This window comes from Aspergillus piperis (genome assembly GCF_003184755.1).
Source record: "Aspergillus piperis CBS 112811 unplaced genomic scaffold BO85scaffold_9, whole genome shotgun sequence".
Lineage (NCBI taxonomy): Eukaryota > Fungi > Ascomycota > Eurotiomycetes > Eurotiales > Aspergillaceae > Aspergillus > Aspergillus piperis.
In genome coordinates this window covers 701,753-723,491 of record NW_020291599.1, presented here as the reverse complement: position 1 = coordinate 723,491, position 21,739 = coordinate 701,753, and the positions used below count along the sequence as shown (strand labels likewise).

General features: G+C 51.4%; 7 protein-coding genes across 7 annotated transcripts; 4 read left to right on the top strand and 3 right to left on the bottom strand.

The window, feature by feature from the left end:
- Nucleotides 1–135: 135 nt before the first annotated feature.
- thiA (thiamine thiazole synthase) lies at nucleotides 136–1,777 on the top strand. Its single transcript, XM_025657925.1, has 3 exons — nucleotides 136–152; nucleotides 207–876; nucleotides 940–1,777. The coding sequence occupies exons 2-3, from the start codon at nucleotides 540–542 to the stop codon at nucleotides 1,596–1,598; spliced, it is 996 nt and encodes a 331-aa protein (XP_025515505.1). The 5' UTR covers nucleotides 136–152; nucleotides 207–539; the 3' UTR covers nucleotides 1,599–1,777.
- A 157-nt stretch (nucleotides 1,778–1,934) lies between these two features.
- On the bottom strand, nucleotides 1,935–3,604 carry BO85DRAFT_449577 (inositol phosphosphingolipid phospholipase). The gene has a single exon (XM_025660191.1). The coding sequence runs from the start codon at nucleotides 3,475–3,477 to the stop codon at nucleotides 2,041–2,043; it is 1,437 nt and encodes a 478-aa protein (XP_025515504.1). The 5' UTR covers nucleotides 3,478–3,604; the 3' UTR covers nucleotides 1,935–2,040.
- Nucleotides 3,605–3,792: 188 nt separating this feature from the next.
- BO85DRAFT_468968 (WD40 repeat domain-containing protein) lies at nucleotides 3,793–5,941 on the top strand. The gene is made up of 3 exons (XM_025662304.1): nucleotides 3,793–4,494; nucleotides 4,569–4,732; nucleotides 4,794–5,941. The coding sequence occupies exons 1-3, from the start codon at nucleotides 3,846–3,848 to the stop codon at nucleotides 5,706–5,708; spliced, it is 1,728 nt and encodes a 575-aa protein (XP_025515503.1). The 5' UTR covers nucleotides 3,793–3,845; the 3' UTR covers nucleotides 5,709–5,941.
- A 165-nt stretch (nucleotides 5,942–6,106) lies between these two features.
- BO85DRAFT_478040 (carboxymuconolactone decarboxylase family protein) lies at nucleotides 6,107–7,472 on the top strand. Its single transcript, XM_025662867.1, has 2 exons — nucleotides 6,107–6,895; nucleotides 6,957–7,472. The coding sequence occupies exons 1-2, from the start codon at nucleotides 6,425–6,427 to the stop codon at nucleotides 7,032–7,034; spliced, it is 549 nt and encodes a 182-aa protein (XP_025515502.1). The 5' UTR covers nucleotides 6,107–6,424; the 3' UTR covers nucleotides 7,035–7,472.
- A 1,062-nt stretch (nucleotides 7,473–8,534) lies between these two features.
- On the bottom strand, nucleotides 8,535–9,835 carry BO85DRAFT_306520 (glycoside hydrolase family 128 protein). The gene has a single exon (XM_025655379.1). It carries the CDS (start codon nucleotides 9,632–9,634, stop codon nucleotides 8,783–8,785), a length of 852 nt encoding a protein of 283 aa, XP_025515501.1. The 5' UTR covers nucleotides 9,635–9,835; the 3' UTR covers nucleotides 8,535–8,782.
- Nucleotides 9,836–14,773: 4,938 nt separating this feature from the next.
- On the top strand, nucleotides 14,774–15,182 carry BO85DRAFT_488303 (40S ribosomal protein eS30; the record flags this gene model as incomplete). Its single annotated transcript, XM_025663521.1, has 4 exons — nucleotides 14,774–14,782; nucleotides 14,871–14,882; nucleotides 14,966–15,109; nucleotides 15,159–15,182. 4 exons carry the CDS (start codon nucleotides 14,774–14,776, stop codon nucleotides 15,180–15,182), a joined length of 189 nt encoding a protein of 62 aa, XP_025515500.1.
- Nucleotides 15,183–16,069: 887 nt separating this feature from the next.
- Nucleotides 16,070–20,674, bottom strand: BO85DRAFT_372080 (putative MFS transporter; the record flags this gene model as incomplete). Its single annotated transcript, XM_025656024.1, has 7 exons — nucleotides 16,070–17,705; nucleotides 18,780–19,095; nucleotides 19,148–19,475; nucleotides 19,529–20,000; nucleotides 20,057–20,221; nucleotides 20,279–20,312; nucleotides 20,446–20,674. 7 exons carry the CDS (start codon nucleotides 20,672–20,674, stop codon nucleotides 16,070–16,072), a joined length of 3,180 nt encoding a protein of 1,059 aa, XP_025515499.1.
- Between the last annotated feature and the right edge of the window lie 1,065 nt (nucleotides 20,675–21,739).

The following is a 21,739-nucleotide window of genomic DNA, read 5'->3' as shown; positions in this document are numbered from 1 at the left end:
GTACCGTGACTTTCATCCCCCCCTCCTCTCCCGTAGTATTTATACCTGCCCCTCCCTCTCCCCCGCTTCTTATTCTTCCCTTTCTTCCATCATCCCAACAACCATCTACTATCTACTACTTCCACTCAAGTCTTCATCGACTTTCATCACAAGTCATCCTCTCCCATGTTTGTATCCCCTGCTAGACTGTACTAACCTCGTTCTAGAAACCTTCCGTGCAATGTAATTCCACCTACATGGACCCCCCTCCCCGGGGGTCTCGTCTCAATACTTTACTACACACGATGGAAGTCATGCAATGCCTTTGGCTGGACTCTCTCAATGATCAGGTATCTCAGGTAAATCTTGGGCGTGGACCGGTGTTCGTTCCTATCCAGTAGTAGTGTAGCATTGCTGCCTGCCACCGGCTCTGGGTTCGTTCTGAGATTATACGGTTAAACTTGATCTGGATAATACCAGCGAAAGGATCATGCCTTCCCTCGTATCCCCCCGTTTGATGGAATGGCTAACAATTCCCAGTCCACACACTTGAAAGCAACATGTCTCCTCCCGCTGCTATCTTCGAGCCCACCGTGGTCCCCACTGGCATCAAGTCCAACGTGGTGGTCCCGGAGGCCGCTCCCGTCACTGGCTCTTCCCAGACCCAGCTGCTCGACCACTTCGCTGGCAAGTGGGACAACTTCAAGTTCGCTCCCATCCGTGAGAGCCAGGTCTCGCGTGCTATGACCAGACGTTACTTCCAGGATCTGGACAAGTACGCTGAGAGTGACATTGTCATTGTGGGTGCTGGTTCTTGCGGTTTGAGTACCGCGTATATTCTGGCCAAGGCTCGTCCGGACTTGAAGATTGCCATTGTCGAGGCCAATGTCTCTCCTGGTTCGTTCTCCAACAAACCCCCACCCACTCATCCAGCTAAACCAACATACTGACTCATCCCAGGTGGTGGTGCCTGGCTCGGTGGCCAGCTCTTCTCCGCTATGGTCATGCGTCGTCCCGCCGAGGTCTTCCTGAACGAGCTGGGCGTGCCCTACGAGGAAGACCTTGCGAACCCCAACTACGTCGTGGTGAAGCACGCCTCGCTGTTCACCTCGACCCTGTTGTCCAAGGTTCTCTCCTTCCCCAACGTCAAGCTCTTCAACGCTACCAGCGTGGAAGACCTGATCACCCGCCCCGCTGCCAGCGGCGACCCCAAGGATGTCCGCATCGCCGGTGTGGTCACCAACTGGACCCTGGTCACTCTTCACCACGACGACCACTCCTGCATGGACCCCAACACCATCAACGCCCCCGTGATCATCAGTACCACCGGTCACGACGGTCCCTTCGGTGCCTTCTCAGCCAAGAGACTCGTCTCCATGAACAGCGTCGACAAGCTCGGCGGTATGCGCGGCTTGGACATGAACTCGGCCGAGGACGCCATCGTCAAGAACACCCGCGAGGTCACCAAGGGTTTGATCATCGGTGGTATGGAGCTGTCGGAGATCGATGGCTTCAACCGCATGGGTCCTACCTTTGGTGCTATGGTCCTGAGCGGTGTCAAGGCTGCCGAGGAGGCGCTGCAGATCTTTGACGAGCGTAAGCGCGAGTGCGCTGAGTAAATGTCTCAGTAAACTCCGTTTGAGTGTGAGAGATCACATGGAATTTGTTATTCTTCACTCGTTATGTGGAAGATTCTGCACGTGGTGTGACTAAATTGCAACACACGAGGATGATGATGATGTCGCTGGCTTGTTAACGACACTCTTTATGATCAATATGACTATTATACTTGTCTATCAATATTTCATATATTTGTAGGATAATAGACCTGCGTAGATAAACACCGGTTCGGATACCTATGCCCCGGCACATAAATGCATGCATGCATAAGATGCACAACTTGAACAAAGAATGCATAGACCCAACTACTACTTAGGACATGACCCATACTGCCATTCAAGCATATACACCATCTCATTCCTTTCCAAAATTTACATACTATACATATACACAAAAGCTTACTACACCCAACATATCCCAATTTTCCCAAAAAGCACCCTCCTACTCCACCTTCTCCCCCTTCCCGCCAACCGCCTCAGCAATCATCTTCGCATTCCTAACCTCCCACTCAAATTCCTTCAACGCGCGCAATTCACTCGACATAAACAACCCTCCAATCAAGCCATCCAAGATACCCGCTCCAAAGCTCAACGTGCTCACCAGAACCAAAATAAATGCTACGTATGGTAGGTGATCGCCTGTCCACCAGACCCCAATGAAGCAGCCAATGGATATAATCACCGAGGCTAGGAAATGCGCTACGCGCCACCGGCGCTGTGATCGCTCGCGACGGACGTACGTGTGAATCATGTCGATGATGCGGTCGTAGGTATCGGGTGTGAGGGCGGCGTTGGGGGCAGGGGAATGGTGGGTAATACTGGTGTCGTTGGCGGCTTTCTCTGATGGGATGCGAGTGATAACTGCCTCGACGGCGAAGTGGTCACTCAGGGAGCAGCGGAGGGTGGGGTGGCGCTCTGTCATTGAGAGTCGGGTGGATTCGACGGACCAGCGCGGTGCCGGGTATAATGGGGGGTAGTTGCCGTCTCCGACGAAGATGTAATCGAGGCGTTTGCCTTTGGGACATGGGGCATCCTTGTCGACGACGATGTCTTGGCCTTTTTCGAGACGCTTCTGATCTTCTTTGGACCACCGCCAGGTATTGAATTTTCCGTCGCAGGTGGCGCCGTTCTCCGTGAGGTTGTATTCCGCTGAAGGAACGGGCTTGCCCCGTTTCTGCTCGACGGGGTCAATGGCCGCGCCGACCGAGGAATCCGGATGCAGGACCTGCCATGCATCTCGGACGGGGCTGTGAGCCTGGATCAATTGATGCGCGAACGATGACGGCAGCATGTTGAAGTCGCCCAGACCGATGACTAGATGTCCGCGCTCCGCAGCCCCGCGCATAAGCTTCGCAATCTCCCACGCCTGTGCCGTTCGATGACAGATATACGAATCGTTGGGTTCTCGCTCGTAGGGGGCGTGTAAATGCGTGCAGAACACCTCCGCGACGTCTTGGACTCCGGGTCCGAAGCGGACGCGCGCACATGCCACGCCTTTCCCGACGTACCAGTCGCCGCGGAAGAAGGCCGTGGGACGCCCGTTGAGCGGGTATGCGAACATGCTACTTTCTTCGATGGGCCATTTGGAGAGGATGGCGAGACCAGCGCCCCAGATACCGCCGAAGTAGAACTTTCCGTAAGGGAGGATGTGTCGGGTCTGCTGACGGATGGATTCGTAGTCTTCTTGTGTCCAGCATTCCTGAAGACCGACGATTTCGGGCGGCGGAGAGGCAATGGCGAGCTGCCGGCCAATTTCAGCGAGGCGGGCGTTTCGGTGTTTGGCGATGTATTTGAGACCCCAGCAGTTAAGGGTGAAGATGCGGATGTGGGTGGGGGTTGAGGAGGGGGAGGAAGAGGGGGGTTCGGAGGTGGCAGACATTGTGGGATGATGTAGTATTGTTGAATTAGAGGAGCATTTCGTAAATTATAGTAATAATAATAGGAGATAGAATATGGGCAATAGAAAGACTAGAAAGAACAAAGGAAGATGAATATGGTTGATTAAGGGGGATATAGATGAGGTGGAGATGAAGCCAAAGTAACGAAAAACGATGAAATCATGGTGCTCACCGCCTTGAGGCACATTCTGGGGAAGCGGTCTTACCGCCTTCCCAAAAGCGCCTGATTGTCACGAGGGATGAAAGTCGCGGCGATGAAAGAAATCATCGCGATCGCTGCTTTTCTGCTTTTTCTCCCTCCCTCTCCCTATTTTCCCACAATTCTCTCGCGCCGTTTTTCTGCCTTCCCATGGATGGCTCCATGCATCGCTCCAAGCGACGTCGCCTTGATACCACTCCCAAGCCCCAGAATGGCTTCATCCATTCGCCCGTAGAATCCTCGTCCGACGAGCTGGCCGCGGGCTCCGACCACGAGGAGGCCGAACGCCGCCGCGCCAGCTGGTCCATCCAGAAGGCATATCCCCCACAGCGCCCATATCGCCGCTCGCGCAGCTTCAGCGGCTCCGAGAGCCCCGACGAGCTGGCTGTCGACGCGAAGGAGTACTGGTCGGCGAGGAATCGCGGTCGCAGTCCGTCCTCGCCCTCCGAGCCAAGCGCGGAGCCGTCCTCGGAGCGATATCTCGACCACGACCACGACGAGGCGGAAGAAGAGGAGGAAGACGTGGCTCCCGAGCCTGGACTCGACCCCGAAATTGATCCGGAGCAGGAAGACGGCGGCGCCGAGGGCGATGTCGAAGAGACCGCAACCGCCGCCGACGGTGATGTAGCTGTTGATCAGTCGTTTGGCGAACGGTCGCCTACCCCGGTGCCGCAACCACCACCGCCGCCGCCCAAACCGGACAAGGTGACTTATCACCAGAAGTATTTACTACGGGGTCATATCCGAGGAGTCTCGGCAGTACGGTTCTCGCCGGACTCTTCGATGATTGCTAGCGGAGGTGGGTTTATTATGCTCCTCTCCTTTTTCCTCAATTTTCCTTGGTATAGATTAGGTCGCTGACAGTGTTACAAGGGGCGGATGGGGCTGTCAAGGTATGGGATACAGTGACGGGTCGGTTGATCCATACATTCGAGGGTCATCTGGCAGGCATCTCGACTATCTCGTGGAGTCCGGACGGTGCGACCATTGCGTCGGGATCAGATGACAAGACGATTCGCCTGTGGAATGTATTGACGGTGGGTTTACGTTGCAAATAACGTTTTGGTAATATTCTCGGGAACTAATACATTGCAACAGGGCAAGGCGCATCCGATCCCCTTCGTCGGCCACCACAACTACGTCTACCAGATAGCATTCTCGCCCAAAGGCAACATGCTCGTGAGCGGATCCTACGATGAAGCGGTATTCCTATGGGATGTGCGATCAGCACGAGTGATGCGGTCGCTGCCCGCACACTCTGACCCGGTCGGAGGCATCGACGTCGTCTGGGACGGCACCCTCATTGCCTCGTGCGCGACAGACGGACTGATTCGAATCTGGGATACCGCGACGGGCCAGTGTCTGCGGACGCTGGTGCACGAAGACAACCCGCCCGTGACGGCGGTCAAGTTCTCCCCGAACGGCAAGTACGTGTTGGCGTGGACGCTGGACGACTGCGTGCGACTGTGGGACTACGTCGAGGGGCGGTGCATCAAGACGTACCAGGGCCATGGCAACAAGAAATACAGTCTGCAGGGTGGATTCGGAGTATATGGAGAACGGGGCGGACCGCGGTATGCGTTCGTCGTTAGCGGCAGCGAGGACGGAGCTGTGCTGTGCTGGGACGTGGTCAGCAAGCAAGTGCTGCAGCGTCTGGAGGGCCACAACGGGGTGGTGCTGGGAGTGGACACATGCACGCTGGAGGAGTCGCGGCTGATGGTGAGCTGCGGGTTAGACGGGACCGTGCGGGTATGGGAGGAAGCGAATGCAGATGCAGAAGCAGCAGATACCACGAACACCTCCACCGCCAACACTCCTCCCCAAATAAACGGAGACGGAGTGAATGGAGACACGGTCCAACAACCGATTGGGAACATGGAAGTCGAGAAACCAAACGGTCTACCAGAAACAAACCACGACCACAACCTCGAACAACCGAACGGACACAAAGATGACCCGGAACCGGAACCGGAAGACACCGAAATGGGCGAAGCCACAGGCCCAGACGGGTAACACCAATGTACATTATAACCAGGAACCAAAAGAAAAATAAAAGAGAACAAAAAGGGCTGGCTGGCTGGATGGGTGTGTGGACGGACGGACCGGCGTTCAGGAATGTATAATAGACACGAGGGATGATGAGATACAGCACTCGATACATTATCAACTAACCACAACCAATTATTATAATATGAATTGAGTGGATGTCCACATACACAGAGACATCCACTGACTACTATCTACCTAACCACCTGTCATGACACGAGTTCACGTACACTAGGATGCAGAACTGGCGCAACTGTTTTGACTCTTCCTTAATAGCTCCGTATTGACACGTAATGGTTAAGTAGTAGCTAAGTTTGTCAATGCGGCAACTCTTCCATCGTATCCGTTATCGTGACTGCCAAACACCACTACATTCAATCAAACCCACAAATTATCTGGAAGACATTGTTCGTGTTATTCAATGCTCCATTTGTTGGCATCGTTGAATTGTCTACTCAGCCTCAGCGCTGTGTTATACCTCCACGACCTCGGGGTCCGACTATTTGCTCGGCCCTCGGCCCAGGAGGCACTTACGGATTTGTCGTCATAGACTCAACAAAGATCGCTAATCAACATCAACTGTAATATATGACAATATCCCCGCACAGAATCAACAACATCTGGTCGTTACACGGATCTATCTCAACCATTCTATAGCCTAGTCACTCTCCAAAAGAACCATCATGGCTCGACTGCCCTATCCAGAGCCGCCTAAACAGCATGCCAAATCGCACCCTACGCTCAACATCATGAAACTTCTATCCTACAGCACAGCAACTGTTGATCACTGGGCAGGGCTAGGGAACGCCCAGTTCAAGCATTTATCACTCTCAGCCAGACACCGTGAATTGGTGATTATGTTGACAACGTCAAAGTTCAACTCAACCTATGAATGGACCCATCATATTCCCGTATCATTGAAGGCCGGTGTGACCGAACAGCAGCAAGCGGCGCTGAAAGCATCCGCTAAGGAAAAGAACTTCTTCATCGACAGGAAATTTGACAATGGGGCGGCGGGATTCAGCGACAAAGATCTCATCTTGCTCAGCTTCGTCGAAACAATTATCCAACAGCCTGAAGTTAGTGATGAGCTGTGGAAGAGTGTTAAGGGTGTATTCTCTGATAGAGAAATCGTGGAGATCATTACCCTTCAGGTTAGTAACTTCCCCCTCCTCTGTTGTATGTTGTAGATGAGAAATTGAACTCCTATTATAGGGATCTTATTACTCGTTTTCACGCTTGACTACTGTTCTGCAGTGCGATTTTGATGATTGGGCCAAGTCTAAACTTTGATCTTTCTCTTCTGTGAATGGAGTGATGGAATATGGGCCAATGGAAATCATCTGAGTATCGCTTGCATAAATAGGCTTCTTCCTTGGGCGGTATTCCTAGCATGCGAACCTGCTTCCCACTCCTGATGTCCCGTCTGCTAGCGGTGGTTTCATTGTTCAGTTGGTTCCCAAACAGGCGATGAAGCTTCTGGATCGCGCCAGAAATAGGAGACTTGTATATATGGTGATTTAGAATTTGTAGTGAGGCTGGTACACGATACTACAACTTCAAGAAGGGATTGGTTGTCGCCAAGATCAGTCCAGCTTCATTCTTTCCAGGTACAGGCCGAGGAACAAATCGTCTGCAGTATGCCTACGATCAATACCATAGCCATCTCGATGACCTTGTAGATTAGCCCGGACGGAGAATTGCGAATCAAGCAGGCTACTTTGAAGAGAGACCCCAATAGTTCTCCTGTAAAAATTTCCCGGTCATCCAGATTGCGACACTAGATCATGAGTCGTTTCCTCGAGGCGGAAGATGCCGCAGATTCATTGTTCTTGATGAAACAATACATACTAACCTTCGATCGAGGGAATAATTTCGTATCGGTAAGCTGTACAGCATAATTCCTTTCGATATTTTTTCTTAATGATTTATATTATTCGTTATTTTTTATTTTATTTTATTTTTTTATTTTCACTGTTTTATTCTGTCTACTCTGCATCAACATGACCTATATCACGTGAATCATAGCTAACTAATCCAGCGGCTTACCCAACCAAACCTTGTCAGTCATTCAGTCAGTCAGTCAAGTCCTACTAACTTTACTGCACGGTTCAGAATTAATGCAACTATCCAACACCTGCGCCATTTTCTCTCCGCAACCTAGTGCAACAAACCCCATTCAACACTGTTACCCTCGAACCTACTACTTCATTTCCATCTCTCGTCTAACACCCCCAAAGCAAGAACAACAGAAAACTAACCAGCCAAGCAGCCAAGCGGCCAAGCCCACGCAACAAAAAAATCCAGACTCTCTTCTCTATCACAATAAATCTCTCTCACCAAGAAAAACCAATTTCCCGAGCCATTGGAACGGAACCAACCCCACAACCACTAACCAACTAACTAACTACTTATCTCACAATCAATCAATCAATTACTTAAAATGCATCGCATCACAAGGGAAAGACAAAAAAAAAAAAAAAGGAAAGGAAAGGAAACTAAGCCCAGCCCAGCCAAGCGAGCCCAGACCAAACCCAACATGGTAAAACCTCATGATAATCAACATGAACAAAACCAGATGAGATAGAAAGCCGGAAACCCAAAAATAGCCTTCCAGCCAATGAAGATTCACCACGGGGGGGTAATGTCCATGGATGTGTAGAAGTCAACGGGGAAAGGAGGGAGCAAGGACCAATGTTGCTGCTTTCTGGGTCGGAAGAGCCGTGGAACGGGCACTGGTTAGTGTGTTTAGGGGGATGTATGTGGATTTTAATTTGGAGTTTCGGTCGGGGTTGTGAATGTGATTCATTTGTTACAATTTTTGTGGGAAAGTTGTTATTTGGGTTTTTCATTTTATTTGACTTCAATTGGACTTGTATTGTATTGAAGTAAAAGTGGGTGGTAAAATGGGATGCTCATCTCTTTCTTTTCTTTCAAGAAAGGATGGCATAAGAATGGTAGAATAAAAACAACTCAAAAGGTATCAAGGATAAAAGGCAAGGTAAAGCAGATCTAAATGGAATCAAGGTAGTTGTAGTTGTCTATGCAACGTAGACCTTTCCACTGGAGCTCAACTCTTCCCCGCTGAGCAGATAGCCGTCTGCACACATGTAATACGCATACCGTCCCACGCCACTCTGGCTATCCAACCACGGCAAAACTTCGTCGAGGAAGTCCGCCGCTGAACTCTCATCGCTGCCGGCCGATTCGCCGCTGGTGAGGGCAAACTCCGTCACCCAGGTCTCGTCCAGTCCGTTGTCGTCCGCCACCTGCATGGCCTCCTGCACGAAGGACTTGAACTCATCGGCCGAGGTGCCGTACCAGTGGACTGCCAGCACTGACATGTCGCACTCGCTGCATTCGGACAGGAAGGACTTCATCCAGCTGAGACCCTCGCCTTCGGTGGTGCTGCTGGTGACGGCCGGGGTAACGAGCTTAGCCTTGCCAGAGTAAGGAGTGATGTATTTCTTGTAGGAGCTGGCGGCTTCGGAAGCAGTCATCGAGGCTTGGGAGGAGGCGTCGGGCTCGTTGAATCCCATGATGTAATTGCTACCGCTGTCAAGGGCAGTCTCGATGGCGGTCAACCAACCTCCAAACATCTTGCTGCCCCACAGCATGGGCACGTATTCGACGTTGCTGGGAAGGCTGCCGTCGGCGTACATGTTCCAGTCATAGGCCCAGGAGACGGTGCCGTTGCCGGAGGAGCCGGAGGTCAGCGTGTGGACGCTGGAGACAGAGTTGTAGGCAGCGCCACGCTTGGAGGAAGAGCCGCGCTTGGAGGCGACGTGGGTGGAGCGGTGCTTGTGGCTGTTATGGCCGTGGCCGCCATGAGGGATGGCGAGAACGGCGGTGGCCAGGGTGGTGGCGGTCAGAAGAGACTTGAAGGAGACCATGGTGTATATGTTCTTCGGGTTTTGTTCGGTTTTGTTCGGAGAGAAGTGATGTGTATGTATAACTTTTTGAGTATGAGAATACCGGTTCTCTCAAAGCGCTCTTGCAAAGAGTGGCTGCTAGACTACTAGGAGTCAGGCAATATGTTCAAAGAATGAAGGAATGGCTTGACCGTGCACGGCACAGGTGCAAAGAAGGAAAGGCTGGGGAGGTGAGAGAGGAAGATCTAGGTGAGGAAGAGAGTTTCGAGTAGGAGACAGGGAGGGGAAAGAGGGCGGTTATATAGACGCCCAACAACGGGCAGTGGCAGTTGCAGAACAACTTAGGGCTGGGTGCTTTTTCTAGGCGCCCATTCGGTTCCGACCAATCAGGTCTCCACAGGGAGGAAGGTTTTTTGCTCTTTGCATGAGTAAAGTCCGACTAGTCACTAGTCGTTGCTTTTTCCATTGTTCGACGACCCCCTCTGATTGCCTGCGTCGGAGCGTTCCTGACCCCCTGCATCCTCACCGCGGCCGACCCATGGAACGTCATCGGGCGGGTACCGTGTGTCGCTCAGGGACAGTGGGACAGAGAAATATTGACGCCCATTATTCAGCCCGTGTGCCTGGCGATTGGCAGCGACTGGACAGCAAGCGTCCGGGGGGAACCTTGCGGTGGTTGTTCCTGCAGTGGTGCGGATACCTGCAGCTGATCGGTCCAGTGGATGTATCCGACTTATTCCCCCTACTTTGGATGGAGGTGTATGTCTACCCAACAGTATCGTTTATCTTGTACTTTTGTGCAGCTTTTCTCTCGACAGAACCACTCTCAACAATCCGGTTCTGTGCTGGGTCATGTCGTCCAACTGTCTGGCAGCGGCCAGACCGCGCCTTTAGGGCAGCACTAGTTTAGTGGCAGTTTAGTTCACCATCTGGCCGGGATGAACGCCCACTGCGCGCCCCCCACTGCAGTCCAGACTCGAAGGCATTCCCCTCGTCTGGGCGCCATGCCTTGTTCCCCTCATGTAATGCCGATAATTTCTGTGCCCTAAGAACCACACCGCAACCATAGTTGACCTGTCGTCAAGTGTACCATTCTGCAGAAAAGATGCAGAAACCGTAGACGAGCTACATCAAAGATAGGTTCTACTGCTTGGCAAATTGGCATCTACACCCCCCCTTCGAAGGGATTCCCTTTCCTTCTGCCCAGCCCTTTCTCGGGGGTGGGATATTTTTGTCCCGTCTGACGTTTGGGAGTTGCGTGGCGTCAAAGCCACCATTATCACTGTTGGGCGGAGAAAGGGCTGTAGGCAGCGACCTCCGCTGTGAGCCGGGTCTTTATTCGCTGGATTATGTTTGTTTCATCAAGGCAATGGCGTCAGGCACGGAACAAGCAAAGAATCGAATGATTCGCCGAACTTTGGGGGATGAAGTCGATATACTATTGGCTCCAGATGTAAGCATCACTAGTCAGCTAATAGTGTTGATGCTTGACGGTCGCGATCCATCCTGGAGGGCCCCTCACTGGCTGATGGGGATGGTGATGCGTCCCGGCCGTGGAGTGTCTCAGCAAGGAACTAATGACGGTGGCGCAACGGCATCAGACTCCACCGATCGATCAGGTCGATACTTGATAGTATGATGGCCAAAAGCTGAATATTGAAAGGATTTAGAATTTAGGATCAACTGATTGTTGTGTTGAAAATGGGTGTAGGTAAGACTGCGACTGTGACTGGCTCAGTCTGTTGCGGAAATGAAGAAAATCAGTCACATGAAACCAGGAACAGCAAAAGCAAAGTGTGGGAAGAGGAGGGGGAGAATGAACGATCATTGCAGACAAAGAGTGGACTCGAATTCGAGTCTGTCAGTCAGTCATTATTGATCAGATCACAGCATACCAGCAGTCTCCACCTGCGATCGCAAGAAAAGCCAGCAATGATTGTTCTCATCTCTCTGATTTACTCTCCAAAATTACCAGCTGCAAAGGCAAACAATGCAACACATCAGCTGACAATAATACTACTTCCTTTTTGCAGTTCAATATTGAAAAAGTCATAATACTTGAAATATTTTAAATACCATACGATGCAAATACTCACTACACTGTTCCAGTCAATCCTTCTCTCTTCCCCTCGCGATCGACAAATCTGCCTCAACCGAGAAAATCAAGCAAAACACATGGCACTACCAATTCCATCCCACGAACTACACTATAATCATAGCCAAACCTAATCGCATTCTCATCCACCACTGATCTGAAGCATCGCCCTCCCTCCACCGCGATTCTCAAACGAACTCAACTCCCCGTCACCGCCGATCCACCTGCGTTTCAGATTCCCTTCGCTGCACCCAATGACAACCGGCATTGGGCTGCCTGCTCACCGACTGCCAGGTACCCCCGCTCGGATAGACAGGAACAAGCAACTCGCATCCCGGGCATACCACGTACCTTGCAGTGGATCTGTTCGTCACTGCTCGCTATACGTCGGAAATTTCTGCCTACGCAGTACGCACATGCCAGCGCCGTTGCGACGCAATGCAACGTGGTTGTGGATATGGGCCGGGGACATATCGGAATTTCGCTCCACACCGATACAATCAAAAGTACACAAAGTACTCTAGGCAATAGCAGGTCGACATATCACCGGATCTCGACGGAAATCCTGCAGCTCGTTGTACTGCTAACCCCTTGCCAAACATGTTCATCCTGGTTCGAGAGGAGTCACAAGGTAAGGAATTAGTGCCAGTCGCTTCACGCCCATATCTTAGGCATTATCGAGGACCAATCTCGAGGCTATTGGGACACTTTGTAAGGCATCCACTCACTTGCAAACTTGTCGGATCCTATTGCGATACCATGGTAGAGCATTCATGTGATGTAAACCACTACGCAGCTCGCACGGCTTGTTGTTGATACAATCAAGGGGATGTCTAGTCCCAGTGATCTGTAAAGGCAGTCAACTCCGCATGCGTAGGGTCCGTCTACTCATTTACTGGACTAATAGTTATCTAGTCCCAATCTGAGTAATTACGGCCAGACTACTTGCCTGAGCTATCATGGAAAGCATACCATCGGCCTTTGGAGAGCTGTTACACGGCAGCAACGGTCTCTGCACTGGCATCCCACGACTATGACTCATACGCAATCGTGGAGTCAGTGTATTCAAATGTCTGCACCAGTAAGCCCCACGCTTCCAATCTCGTGCATATTTGGTTCGAATCGAAACCTCACTCTATGGTGTGTGGTGTAGTCTCGGGAGTTACTTGCGGCCTCCGAGAAAAGTCTCCTCGCATCACTAGAATCTCCGACTCAAGGCGTCACTAGCCTGCTCCATCAATTAGGCACCGACGCGTAGTGATTTGCATGATGGGTTGATGTCTGGACACACACCTTGACGAGTTTGGTATGGGGAACAAGCCCAATACTGTCTGGGTCCAAATCCGTTAGACCCAGTGACCATACTTAATGGATAATCTTCGAAATATCTAGACGCCAGTCGAGTAGTCAAGAAAGTCTACTCATGATTGTCCAAAAGAGTGGACCATATGAGGCCGGCGTATTGGACAGAACGGTAATGGACCAGATAGGGGCTGGATACCTGCGAGTGTCATGCCATAATAGGCAGCCCTTCTCATGAACCTCGCAAGACTTTTCAAGGAATTCCATGAGGCGCAATGAGTACTATCTTGTGAAGCTGGTAGTTCCAGCAGGGATCTTGCATAAAAAGGTCCGCGTCACATCTAATTATCGATCATGAAGCGATCGAATCTCCTGCTAGTGCTCGAAGTGGCAAGAGCGTAGCAGAGCAGGTAATCGAAGAACAATTTCCTCTTTGCCAGCTTGGGAGGACACTGTCTACCTTACAGAGTGTTCAATGCAATGATGTCTATATTTCTTTTCATATGATTCTAAATGGCCAATCATGTAGCTTACCGCCCCTTGATGCTTGGAGGTTGAAGCTCAGATGCGTAGCCTATATACAGGCCTATCGATACAGACAACTATCGAGTGTCATAACCACGGTGATCTGGTGTGGTTCTTGTTCTAGGGGCTATTGTAAATATGAGCTAATGTTTTTGCAGTCCTGGCGCTTGATTACTATGTCTAGGCCACATAGAGAGACCAATCGAGAAATCTTTCCCGATTGAAGAGCGTAGAGTATAGCGCCAATCGCCTAGAACGGCAGGCCTATCGCTTACCAAGGAAGGAGCACTTCCTGCAGCACCCCAATCTTCCTGACTGATGTGTGATAGCTTGATTATGTTGAGAAGAATACTACCTTGTTGAAGACGGCCTTTTCTTTCCGTCCTTCAAATCCCTTTCTACATCACACAATGTCTGGTGTCGGACTAGATACCTTCAGTGATTCCACTCCTAAGTAGTCAGACGAGGCAATCTAGAGACATACAAAAGCCGACGTAAGCCAACAGTCTGATAGCAGGTCGCATTTCCTCAATAACTGCCTAGTCTGGTCGACTCTCAAATTAGGCTGTTTCATTCTGACTTCCGAATATCGAAGGCAGCTAGTATTTGCGTCCTCTCAAAGCATGTCGACCTACAGTGTCGTGCAGAACTGATAAGATTGTTAATGCGCAGTGGTAACAGCCACCAACGCCTGAGTTCGTCATTGACCATGATGGCGGTTGAGCAACAGCATATTGAGTAGACCTCCCGGACAGCTTCAACAGGCTAAGATCTCGGGGTGCGTCAAAGCGGAGAATGATGGATGTGTCGCCAATAATACCCCATTATCTCCTCAAGAGTGGTGGAAAAGGGCAATATGAAGCAATATCCTGCTATGCAATGAAGTATGCCTGCGAACGCAGCATCTTGCATTTCCAATAGAGAGCCCAAGTCTTGTTGGCTTGATTCCTGAGGCCACTAACAAATGTGAACCTTGAGGAAGTCCGCACTAACTAGTTCTGGCATCTATCCACCGCATAAAGCCGTATTACTCAGCACCCCAGCACAGCAATCTTATGTAACCGGCTAACCGAAGGGGGCAGCGGATAGAAGCCCGGTGGGGCGCCACCGCACAAACGCGTGACCTCGCAGCGAAACAGCGAAAATTCCACACCCATCGACCTTTGCTCGCAACCCCGACAAACGCCATCGACAGAATCCCTCCTTGTTGTATCTGAAGGTCAGATTAAATCGCCAAGATGGGTAAGGTATGTTCAACTGAGATAATCCCCTCTGCTGAAAATGATGATTTTGATGAAATGATGGGAAAATAAACTAATATGCTTTTGATTCCAGGTTCACGGATCGGTAAGCCTCGCCTCCTCGTCCATCGACGATATCCCAACACCACAAGACATCATCCATCTAACATAACTTCGCAAATCCAATAGCTCGCTCGTGCCGGTAAGGTCAAGGCCGCCACCCCCAAGGTCGAGAAGCAGGAGAAGCCCAAGAGCCCCAAGGGCCGCGCCCGCAAGAGACTCGTCTACACTCGCCGTTTCGTCAACGTTACCCTGACCGGTGGCAAGCGCAAGGTATGAATGAACCAAACCGACCTGATAGAGACTTCAAAATTCGACAAAGCGCGAAGAAGAGAGTCTGGAATAGAGGTGCAGTACAGTACGGCTTACATATCTTTTTTTACTATCTACAGATGAACGCCAACCCCACCCAGTAAACGGCCAAATCTTCGATGAACAACCGCAAAACGACGAACGATTCCCCGGGTTTCATTTTGGCGTGATGGGAAATTGAGGGGCTGAGCAAAACCATGTGATGCGTATCTCATCACAAAAGGCGCTTGGACAGAGGAAGGGAGGAGGCCATCCCTTCGCTTTTTTCTCTTTTCAAGCGCGGGGGGCCCGTTTAGTGATGTTCTTTTAAAGCTATTTATCGACTCACCTTTTGTGTGTGGAAACGGGTTTTCGAATGGAATGACCTTCCCAGATGATTGTTTCATGTTCTTCGAGTTTATCGGATCTTATTTTGGGATGAATACCATCGCTGTTCAGTCTCTCAATCATTCTTTTTTTTTTTCTCTGACCTCTAGCTACGGATGTGCTGGACATGTCCGCCCGTAGACTTGGGGGGGAGTGCTGAGGGTATCCGTCACGGAGTGAGTCACAGTGGCGAGGCTGACAGGCTCGCACCGATGACTTGGAATGCGCGGGCTGGCAGCTGTAAGGCCGAGTCTGGGCGTCTCCTTCGTTTCTCAGAGGATGCCCAGGGATGACGTGAGATAAGAATCTCTCGCTTTCCTCTCAGTCAGCTAGCTCTCTTGTAGTCCTACGAAGAGCAGAGCTGCAGCACTGTAGACCAAATTATCTCCCCTTTGTATCTCGTAGTAACAGCTGAAAATACCCGTAAGCTATCGAAACACTGACCCCATATGTCCCTTACGCAACTCAAATTACGGCAATAACTATATCCAACTCATCTTACCCCTCCAAGCTATACCCCTCTATAGTCCGTAGATACTTGCTCAAAAAGCTCAACTAGCAAATACTCACCCCAACCCTGACCCCATACTCCTTCACCCAGTTCTTCCTCTTCCCAACCTTCTCAACCTTCTCCGTCCTTTCCCGCAGCACATCCTCAAGCACAGCAGTAACACCCTCGTTCCTCCGCACCCTCACCCTCAACAAATCACACCTCTCCCCCTTCTTCACGATCTCCTCCCACCCCGTCTCAATCCGGATCCGCCACTGCCCTTCCACCACCCTCCCAGCGGGATACACATCCCCGACTACAACAGCCACTCTCCCCAGATACTGAGCCCACCAGACTTCCTGCGCCGTGAGACACCGACTCAGTTGCTTGTGGTACGCCTGGTCCATGGGGGCTAGGTCCCCGGTCCAGCGCTCACATAGAACAAGGGCAATGAGGGCTCGTTCGACGTGGGAGAGACAGTTCGTGGAGGAGAGGAGACCCGTCGTTGTGCTGTGGAGGGCTGCAGCGGAGCGGGATTCCCGGGGGACTTGGGAGTGGGCGTAGAGGAGGTTGGCTATGGCTGCGATTAGGTTCGTGGTGAAGGATGGTGGAGGGTGGACAGAGGCGATGGGTGATGGTGAGGTGGGTAGTGCAGACTGGAGGAGGTCTTTGATTGCGGTTGCTGAGGGGGGTGCGTAGGGTGTCGTTGCTGCGAGGAGGGGGTCCTGGGCGCGCACTTCGCTGGACAGTCGGTCGAAGAGGAATCCTTCGCGAACGCCGCCTTGACAGAACTGAATGTGAGTGATCTCTGGTAATGCGTCCATGATCACGTTCACGAGAACGGCCACAGCGGGGATCTGGGAGGCGCGGCGCTTTGATACACCGAAGATCTTCTCGTCCGTGTCGGAGACGACGTCTAGGACGGAGACAGTGTCGTGAAAGTCCTCTCTCTTGACGCGGAATCCGTTGATGATGGGGATCGGATACGGGGTGACTTTGCTCTGCTTCATCAGGACGTATCCCCAGCCGCGGAACCCGCCGCCGCAGAGATACAGGTCAAATCTGCCTCGACTGCGAGCCATCTCTACCAGCGCGTCTGGGACATCCAGCTGGCGATACGCGTCTTGGAAATTCCGGGTCATCTCACTTTTGAGCTCCTTTACAGCATCTTTTCCCTGCTTCTGAGCCTCCTCTAACCGCTTCGTCAACGCCGCAGCTCCATACGGGAAACTGAACGAACCCTTCGGACTCGTCGTAACGGCGCCCTCTGTCTCCATCACCCATGTAATCTGTGTGCTTCCGCCACCGAGGTCCATGGCGATGCCTGCCACGGAGGCAGAGCTGCTCGCAATGCCTAATGCCCCGATGCGCCCTTCATCTTCCTTCGAGAGGAGAGCGACTTCCCACCCGGTGCGTTCTTTGATTCGCGCTCTGAATTCCTCAGAGTTCGAGGCCGTCCGGGTCGCCTCTGTAGCTAGGACGTAGATGTTCTCGTTGGGAACTTGGAAATCGTCGCAGGTGATTTGGAATTGGGCGAGTCGGTCAACGACTTGGTCGGTGATGTGGGGTGGGATTGGGCCCCGCGTGGGGCCGGAGAATTGCGCGTCGTAGAGGGAAATGCTGGCTCGGTCTTGGAAGAGGATGGGCATGATGCGCGCGGCGTGGGGGGAGATGTCGGTTATGGAGAAGCGGATGCCATTGCTGTGGTTGTTTGTTAGTTTGGTGTCATTGTTATGTGGTCGTGTGGTGAGGAAAGTATGGGTTGTATACTACTCACCTGCCCATATCCACGATGCCATAGAGGTTGGGGCTTTCGGTAGAAGCATTCGCCATTTTGAATGTGAGATAGATATTAAAACTGTGGATGTATGTATGTAGTGGAAGGTTATATATGCAACAGGTGGTTGAGGGAGTTAGTAGCCTAATCAAGGCATTTTTATGCTGGTGGGGTGGTAAGCGTGCGCCCAGATTAGCGCTTGTCGTTCAGCGATGCACATGATCGATGGTAGTAAAATGGCTGTTGGCTCACTGAATAAGATTATGGGAAAAGATGGCCTTTGCCTTCGAGTGCAGTAGTACGATGCAGACAATTAAGTTGCGGTTCGATAAGTTCAGTGGGGGATGAAGGTCTGGTTGTGACGTCGATATATTTCCGTGGGATTAGATTAGTTTGTACTACCCCTCCATCATCACGCTAGTGCTTCCCAATTGAGCACAGTAATTGAGATGTAGGAATCGAACAACTACTATCTAGTAAAAATACTTTTTCCTGGTGGGCTCACTACATTGCATGTTGTCGTCTATTAGTAATTTGAATATTGCGGGTAAGAAGGCCAAGTACATGTAGTAGTTACGAGTCTCAAGAGGAAAATCCAGGCCCACATGAACCACCTGTGTTGAAACGAGGATGACAAGGTTCCTGCCATGAGAGCCCCATGCGCGCCAGACTATGATCAATATCTTATGATTGAGTTGGTCCAAGCCATACATCTTGTAGTAGCTGGGCACAATAGCTAAGAACTCTAGCAATACATTCTATATATTGGGGTAATAAGACTAAAGTAAGTGGTAGAGAGGAATGAGATGAGATTTGGCTATGCGCAAGTCCTGAACCACATCATCTCCTGGCTCATTTCAACAATAATAACACATTTCCTTGCATGGGGGTGTATATCATAGTCTGTATTCTATATACCTTGTTCCGAATACATCATCACGTCATCGTAAGTCATATCATCATAGCAGCACCGTCGCACAGAAACACCCAGCAATTACAGCACATATCGGTAATCTGCTCCGTAATTCTCCTCTCCTAGAGTAAGATCTCCCTTCGTGGTTGCCTGGGCAGCCCTCTCGGCTGCAGTGCCATACTTCTTGTCCAAACGACGGTTTTCCCAAACAAGCAGTGTCCGTAGAGCCAGTGCTAGGATCACGGTGAAGAACATGAAGGCCGCGCAAATTGACTGGCCCCGGATATAGCGAGGTGCGTCACTCGCTGGGAAGACATTAGTTCCCAAGAAAGGCCCGCATTGCCCGATGATGTTCAATATAACAATACCCATACCCCGTCGAGTATCTGAGCCTTGGTTATCTACATTCAGATGTTAGTCACATGATCAGAGCAGAGTTGGCGTTGTACATACTCAAGACCCAAGGGAGAATGTTGGCGATCGAAGGAAAGACCCCCACTGCTGCCAGGAACACTCCAAAGTAGCGCACCCCAACGGAGGTGCAGGTCGCAAGCAGCACGTATCCAATCGCACCAACAAGTGACGACAAGGCAATCACCAAGCCTCGCTGCTGAAGCCGATCGGCCAGCCAGGTAGTGGCGATCGTAACGAGGAATGAAGCGAAGTAGGGCGGCGCCGTTAACCCTTGAGCATTAATCGCGGTGAAGCCCATGTCTTCCAGAATTGTGGGAAGAAAGACGGGCAGCGAGGAAAAGCTCACATTGCAACTGAAGTACATCAACTATACCATCATTGTCAGCATACCACTTGGTTGAAAGAGCCACCGTAACGTACCGCAGTGAGCCAGGCCTTCGCATCCAGCAAGGTCTGCCACAGTTCCTTCCAGTTAATGCCGGTCACCCGCTCGCTTTCACCGCTGCGTCGAAGCGACCGGGCGCGCGCCACCTCTTTCTCTTCTTCGGTCAAGAAACGGGCTGACGCGGGATGATCAGGCAAGTAGAACCATGCTAAGAAGGCTGCCACAAGCGAGGGGCTGCCTTCAACCAGAAAAAGCAAGCGCCAATTGGCGATCTTTGCATGCCCGGAAGTGATGCCATATGCAAGAGCGCCCGCAAATGTATTGGCTAGAGGCGCAGCTGACAAGAACAAACCGCAGCGGAGGCCGAGCTCTTGACGACGATAAAAGAAGGAAAGCAGATAGGGTGACCCGGGACCAAAGGCTGCTTCGGACATGCCGAGCAGGAAACGCAGAGCCATCATCCCGCCCCAGTTCTGTGCTGCGGCTTGGCAGGTCGCAACAATGCCCCTGCATCAGTCAGAAATAACGAGCGAGGTACCTTAATGCTATGGGTCTGTACATACCAAGTCATTACTGTGATAGCTGCCCACCTATGAGGTGGCATTATCTTCCACATTAAAGCCAAAAACTCAAACAGGGTGTAGGATATATAAAAGATAGTCAGGAGCCATGTATAGCGATTTCCCGTGAGGTGCAAGTCCTCTTCCATTCCCGCGATTTTGGCATTTCTGGCACGATGTCAGGCGACAGGTCACAGCTAGTATGCAAAGGTTGAGAAAACGTACCCGATATTGCTTCTATCCAGAAGGGAAAGAAGATCTGCATGTACACATCATATTAGATATGCTCCAAGAAATACCAAAGGTGAAATGTGACAAGGCAGGATAAAGAAGCAAGTCGGATGAGCGGTGAAAGTGAGAGTGCGGGAGTAAGAAAGAATATTGGAACTTACACAAAAACCCTAGCAGCGTTGGAACCCTCAAGTCCAATTTTCTCAACAAGCGCGCTTCAACTGCGGGATCAATGGTAGGTGTGACCTGAGGAATCTGAGGAAGCGCCGTGTGAAAGTCCTCATCATGAGCGACTTGTTGCTTTTCTGGATCAGGCCCCGGTGCCTCAATGATGGCATCGACATGGCCCGTAGTGTCACCGGGAGCTTCCCTCTTGCCAAAGAAACCCATGACTCACTAAACGGAAAGAAGAAGTAAGAAGTACAGATGCAGAACTCGGACCGAACAAGGACAGCCTGCAGGAGAATGAGGGCGGCAGCAAGATTTATAGCATCGGCGCGATGCAAGAGGGGTGCTTCGCGTGGTCTGTCACCAATAAGACCTGTTTGAATGCGAGCCACGATTACGCGAATGTGTTCTCTCCTCTCCACGCCCCGCAGGTGAGGGATAGTGACGTTAAGCAGGGGTGGGAGGGAAGCGGGAGAGAACTACTGGATAGATCGGACGAGACAATTGCCTTTCCAGGGATAATGCCATCGCTTGCTCAAAGCCGAACGGCACTATAGGAGGGCTACACTCCAAGTGCATGAAAAAGCCGAAGGGGAGACGCATGGGCTCGGGTCAATGACACACTCTGAAGGACCCAATCATGACGAGTGCGGAGAGAAATCATCACTGCGCGGTGGGTGGCGGGTCAAAGCTTGGGTCCAATCCAACCGAGTTTTGCGAAAAGGCTTGGTTGGGAAGGTCGCAAAGGCATTGGGCGACGAAGGAGAAGAAGCGGCTGGATGTTTCAATATGAGTCGTTGGATGACCCTTGCCGACTATACTGCATGGTTCCCTCGCATGGACATAACGGCAGTTTGTGTGCGAAACACTGCAAGAATGCTGGATCGGTTAGAAAGATGAAGCAGGACATCAGGTTCCCTTGACGATGGGTCAACTCCATTGACTCACTCCACGTAGGATGATCTAGTTAGTTAACTAGTCTGGGGGGGCGGCTAAAACCATAAGACCCCAACATTGCGGGGATTGGAGACTCGGATGCACGAATTGCACGCTTGGGGAAAGGATTAATGTGGGTTTTTCCGACGATCTCTGGCCAGCCGGGATCTCGTCTCAATCGGGAGCTATGGCAGCCTGATGCTTCAGGCAGGTAACCTGCATGATGGGTCTCTCCCGTCGCCCGCAGGGGCCATGTCGGGAATCGGCCAGGAACCTCAAATTTCCGCGTCGCGTTGGCCTTCGCTGCTCTCCGTCCACCAGTCTGCGCTCGATTGTCGCCTGTCGGCCATC

Excerpts from the sequence above, each read along its gene's own strand:
- BO85DRAFT_306520 (XM_025655379.1), bottom strand. The coding sequence starts at position 9,634 with ATGGTCTCCTTCAAGTCTCTTCTGACCGCCACCACCCTGGCCACCGCC.
- BO85DRAFT_478040 (XM_025662867.1), top strand. The coding sequence starts at position 6,425 with ATGGCTCGACTGCCCTATCCAGAGCCGCCTAAACAGCATGCCAAATCG. Across the intron at positions 6,896-6,956 it reads TGGAGATCATTACCCTTCAG|GGATCTTATTACTCGTTTTC; the intron begins GTTAGTAACTTC and ends CTCCTATTATAG.
- BO85DRAFT_449577 (XM_025660191.1), bottom strand. The coding sequence starts at position 3,477 with ATGTCTGCCACCTCCGAACCCCCCTCTTCCTCCCCCTCCTCAACCCCC.
- thiA (XM_025657925.1), top strand. The coding sequence starts at position 540 with ATGTCTCCTCCCGCTGCTATCTTCGAGCCCACCGTGGTCCCCACTGGC. Across the intron at positions 877-939 it reads CGAGGCCAATGTCTCTCCTG|GTGGTGGTGCCTGGCTCGGT; the intron begins GTTCGTTCTCCA and ends GACTCATCCCAG.
- BO85DRAFT_468968 (XM_025662304.1), top strand. The coding sequence starts at position 3,846 with ATGGATGGCTCCATGCATCGCTCCAAGCGACGTCGCCTTGATACCACT. Across the intron at positions 4,495-4,568 it reads TTCGATGATTGCTAGCGGAG|GGGCGGATGGGGCTGTCAAG; the intron begins GTGGGTTTATTA and ends CAGTGTTACAAG. Across the intron at positions 4,733-4,793 it reads GCCTGTGGAATGTATTGACG|GGCAAGGCGCATCCGATCCC; the intron begins GTGGGTTTACGT and ends ACATTGCAACAG.